We start from the raw sequence: 5,069 nt of genomic DNA, 5'->3' as shown, positions 1-5,069 counted from the left end.
AAATTGTATACTATTATATTATATCCATCTACACTGGTGATTGTCAGTTTGATATGAAATATGTGTTATTGATTTCTCTCGCTCTTTCTCTCTCAGGCTGTTGGAGTGGTTGCCAGATATTCAGGAGGATGTGGGCTGGATGAAGGATCAGACAGTGAAGCTGCTGCAGGGTGTTTTATCACATGCAGGGAGGAGCATGTCACAGCAGGTGTCGGCTCGGTGAGAGAACACACACACACACACACACATGAAAACACATGCACAGACTCACAGAGGGCAGGAAGACCTGAAGATTAGATCATGCTAATGGAATAGGTATATCACAATAGTTATGCTTTGTACATTGCGTAACCATGTAGTGATGTGTATTTTTCGACAGTCTAGTGACTTGAAAAGCATACATTTGTGTGTTTACCTAAACACTGTGTTGGTAAAGTTGATATTGTGGCTTTATATAGGGTCAGACACATTATTAACATTTGATCAAAATCACGCTCAAATGGTATTACAAGGTTTTTGACTAGCTATTGTCAGACATGTTCACTACCTTTCAAAAGTTTGGGATTTGTAAAATTTTTAACATTTTTGAAAGAAGTCTCTTCTGCTCACCAAGGCTGCATTAATTTGATTCAAAATACAGCAAAAACAGTAAAATTGTGAAATATTATTGCAATTTAAAATAACTGTTTTTATGTGATTATATGTTCAAATGTAATTTATTCCTGTGATCAAAGCTGGATTTTGTACATTATCACTCCAGTCTTCAGTGTCACATGATCCTTCAGAAATCATTCTAATATGATGATTTGCTGCTCAAGAAACATTTCTGATTATTATCAGTGTTAAAAACTGTTGAATACATTTTTTTTTCAGGATTCTTTTATGATTAGAAAGTTTAAAGAACAGCATTTATCTGAAATAGAATATATAAATGTCTTTACTGTCACTTTTGATCAATTGAATGCATCCTTCCTGAATAAAAGTGTTAATTTCTTTTAAAAACAACTGTATCTTAAACGGTAGTGTATAATGTTACAAAAGCTTTCCATTTCAGATAAATGCATAACATCTAAACTTTTTACACGTTATGGGAAGAAGGAGGCAGGAACCGGCGAACAATCAACAATTTTAATAATAAATAAACAAATATAAAAACGAAAGTAAAGACGGCAGTCGCTCACGGTCGACTGCCGCCACACATAATAAAACAAAACATCAAATAAAATCCAGGCCTCTCCTCTCTCCATCTCCACTGTTCCTCCATTATACTTCCGCTCCTCCGTGAGAGATACGAGACCGGTGCGTCTCACAGGTGTCGCTCATCAGTAATCACGCGGATACCTCGCGCCGTCCTCCCGCGGCCCTCGACCTCGTCCTGCTCGCCACATAATTCACCATCTTTTAGGATTTTTAGAATTATTTTGACAGGAAAGCAGGACAAAAATGGTGATAGAACACCTATAAAGTTATCTGATTTTTTCACATTTTATGTTTGACTAATGAAACTTCTCGGAATTCCAATAGCAAATTTCTGTCATTTCAAATCAAATTCCAAATACACTCAATGGGTCTCATTCATGAAACACGAGCAGAACAAATTTTTGTGTAAATCGTGTGTAAAGTGGTTCTGGCGTAAATTTTCCGATTCATTGAAATGTTGGTATTTTCCAAATGTTAGTTGGTACGAAGGAAATCTCCACCTGCTCCCAGCCACGCGTAAATAGTGCGCTTAACACCCGAACGTTTTGCTCATTAATAACTAAGGCTGCATTTTAATTCCCCTTAATCGGGTGCATATTTACACAGCATTTTGAAAAAATATTATATATAGTAATTACATACGGTTTTTCTTTTTACTTCTGGGACTGTTTGATTAACAGATGAAACTCCATTGACTGCATCTGTAATATGCTGCCAAGCTTCCTTTTTTTTAGGACCTGATACACCACCTATGCTTGAAAATAAAATGTGGTGTTTTGAATGAACTTCTGATAACAAAACTTCGATTTCTGCATCTGAGAAATTTTTCTTTTTCATTCGCTTTTGAGAAGAGTTGTTGAAATCCTTTGTTTGGTGTCATAATATGATGCCCATATATAGCTGTCAGTGGGATTTAATGGGCGGGATTTATGGTAATTGAGAATGAGCGTGCACGCGCGTCCCATTTACGACTGATTGGAATTCATTAACACACACACACATTTCACTATCACATCTGACGTTTACGAAGTATTTGTGAATCAGGAGATGAGTTTTCGGGAAGGTCTCTTTACGCGCAAATAACTCGCATATTTACTCGTATATTTACGAATGTTTCATGAATGAGACCCTTTAACTGAAAAATGGAGCCAATTCTAAAACACTAGGCACTGATTAATACACAATGTTCTCAAAAATACTGGCCTAAAAATATAACCTGAAGCACTTATTATTTCTCTCTCTCTCTTCTCTCTCTCTCTCTCTCTCTCTCTCTCTCTCTCTCTCTCTCTCTCTCTCTCTCTCTCTCTCTCTCTCTCTCTCTCTCTCTCTCTCTCTCTCTCTCAGATTTTCATATCAGCTGGAATTGAAACATTCCCAGTCGGTCCCGTCCAGCTTTAGTGCGTCTCGTCTGCTGCCAGGCTGGGTCTACGGGGGCAGCTCGACAGTCCTGGACGCCATGCTGCGATTGGACCAGTACCAGCGCCAACTCCTGCCAGGCCTTTTCTGCGTCAACCTGGACTTCCGAGGGTCTTTCACCACCAGTTCGGCCCACCCCAGTGCCTCAAGCGCCCAGAGCCACCAAGAAGCAATGGAGGGTCTTACCATGCGTGCTCTCGGAGCCCCGAACACCAGCCTGCTGCTTTAACCTCTGGGCCTGAAAGACCATTATATCCCACAATGCACTGTGATGATGCCTAGGAACTTATGAGTCAAGCGTTTCAGAATGCATCAGCAAAAAGAAAGCAAATTTTTATCTGTGAGAAGCATGATTTGATGTGAAGAGCACATTCTGAATCGAGACAAAAAAAAGAAAAGCTAATTGAGAACTTTATATTTATTCACAGCCTGAGAAATGTATCTGGAAGAAATGCTGCATTTCAGAGTGCAACTTCATCAATGTTCCTGGTACAATTGAAGCTTTTTTGACATAATATATATATTGTTCAAATTCCTCTCAGAATGTCCTTGGATGGGTGTTGCGTGTCCTGGTTCATCAGTATTTATGTTTTGAAGGAGGTTCGGCGCGAGTGTGTCAATCTCAGTTGCGAACCTGAAAAAGTAAAGCGGTCTGTATTGAAGGTGATCTACTCTTTATGTCTGAAGGTTTATGCATGTAGACTGATTAAAAGCAAACATGTGACCATATGTCCTGGCAATGCAACTATCAATGCTGCTACCGTACTGTACTCTACTGTCATGTGTTTGTGTGTTAAAAAGCATGTTTCTTGCTACTTTTTGTATGGTTTGTGCCTTATTGATTGTCGGTTTTTTGTAAATGGTTGCCAAACACAGATTAAGGTTAGTGCTGGACTGAACTAATCTGTTAATCTTTTGTAAATGCTTCAAAATCTGGGATTTGGCTCTTAGTGTGAGCCAGACAGTAAAGTACACCTCCTAATCTGCACTTGTGCTCACATATCAAGTCATTAGTATTCTGATGTATGTGTTTAACAGACCTAATAAAGTTTTTGACATAAAATTCAACTGTTTTATTTCAGAAGTACTCTTTTAAAATAATGATTCTTCATTTTTCCCAGGATATTAAGTTCAGCAAAGAATAATCTTGTCTCTTTTTTTCAACTTAAAAAAGGTTCTGCTATCTATGGCACAAAAGCAAGGTTCTCCTTTGCCATCAGACATTTATTTTTTAGGAGTTTGTTTTATTTTGTCATATATTTTTCATTGCTTTTCCAAACTACGTGTCTGGGGAACGTTTGCAAAGATCTTCTGACTTTTGTAGGTAAATAATAGGTATCTGCTACGCCTGCATGCCCGACAGACGGTTAAGTTTAAGTGCGTGGGAGTTTACTGCGTCATCATGGCCATGCGTTTCTATTGGCTGATGAACTTGCGCACAACTCTCTTCGTTACCGGCAGAGGGCGCGTTTTGTTCCTCCTGTTGCGCCTCTCCTCCTCTCTCTCCGGTCTGATATACTATTGGGGGGTCCGATTCATTTGAGTGAATCGGTTCATTCGGATAATTCGTTTCAATGAACACTCCAGTTATCTGGGCATTTGATTGTTAAGTTAGCATGAAAAAGACAACTTACTGATCTACTACTTAAGCTTATTATTATTATTATTCTTAGACTAGAAAAGTATAAATGCTACTCCTCCTAGACTTTTCAAGCGACATCCACCAAACTCAGACTAGACCTTCAGACTGTTTTGACTTGTGTGTGCTAGGTATATCTTTTCAGACTGTTCCAACTAACGGTTTCCCTAAAAATGACGATCAAAACTAGTCTATGGAAAAATACTTACATTACATTGACTTACATTGACGGAAATGTTCGACTGTTCAAATTTTGACATTTGGAGAGGCTCATTATACACTCATTTCATTTACATTCTCTATCTATCTATCTATCTATCTATCTATCTATCTATCTATCTATCTATCTATCTATCTATCTATCTATCTATCTATCTATCTATCTATCTATCTATCTATCTATCTATCTGTCTTAGCTAGCTAGCTTTAAAACTACTAAACTAAAACTTTAAAACTATTATAAACTGAAAACCTTCAAACCCTCAAAGCTGTAAAACTTTCTGTCTAGGCTTTTTTTTTAAGTCAACTTCAAAGTTTGTCGACAAACTTTTTAATCTAATTTTTGTTGTTGTTGAAAAATTGCTATGTTTTCGATTATTGATTTATTATTATGTTTATATGGATTTATTGTACTACTTTTAGGTTCGTCTCAACTGAAAAAAAAAACCCGAAACGAAAAACAAAACAACAACAGTTTTTATATATATATATATATATATAAAAAAAATCTATCCTCTCGATTGATTCACAACCGTATCGGTTCGAACGAATCATTACAACGAATCGGTTCAAACGAACGAATCGTACGGGAATC

General features: G+C 37.4%; 1 protein-coding gene across 1 annotated transcript in view; it reads left to right on the top strand.

The window, feature by feature from the left end:
- The window catches only part of pnpla2 (patatin-like phospholipase domain containing 2), a 15,552-nt gene extending 12,503 nt beyond the window's left edge, over positions 1-3,049 (top strand). Inside the window, exons 8-9 of the mRNA XM_056272637.1 lie at positions 97-219; positions 2,545-3,049. Coding sequence (XP_056128612.1) covers positions 97-219; positions 2,545-2,845 — 424 coding nt within the window. The 3' untranslated portion in view covers positions 2,846-3,049. The remainder of the gene's footprint in view (positions 1-96; positions 220-2,544) is intronic.
- The last annotated feature ends 2,020 nt before the right edge of the window (positions 3,050-5,069 follow it).

The sequence above is a fragment of the Rhinichthys klamathensis genome, unplaced genomic scaffold, assembly GCF_029890125.1.
Source record: "Rhinichthys klamathensis goyatoka isolate OS25496 unplaced genomic scaffold, OSU_Roscu_1.1 h1tg000341l_1, whole genome shotgun sequence".
Taxonomy (NCBI): domain Eukaryota; kingdom Metazoa; phylum Chordata; class Actinopteri; order Cypriniformes; family Leuciscidae; genus Rhinichthys; species Rhinichthys klamathensis.
The sequence above is the reverse complement of the archived record's forward strand: the minus strand, read 5'-3'. Positions and strand labels throughout refer to the sequence as shown.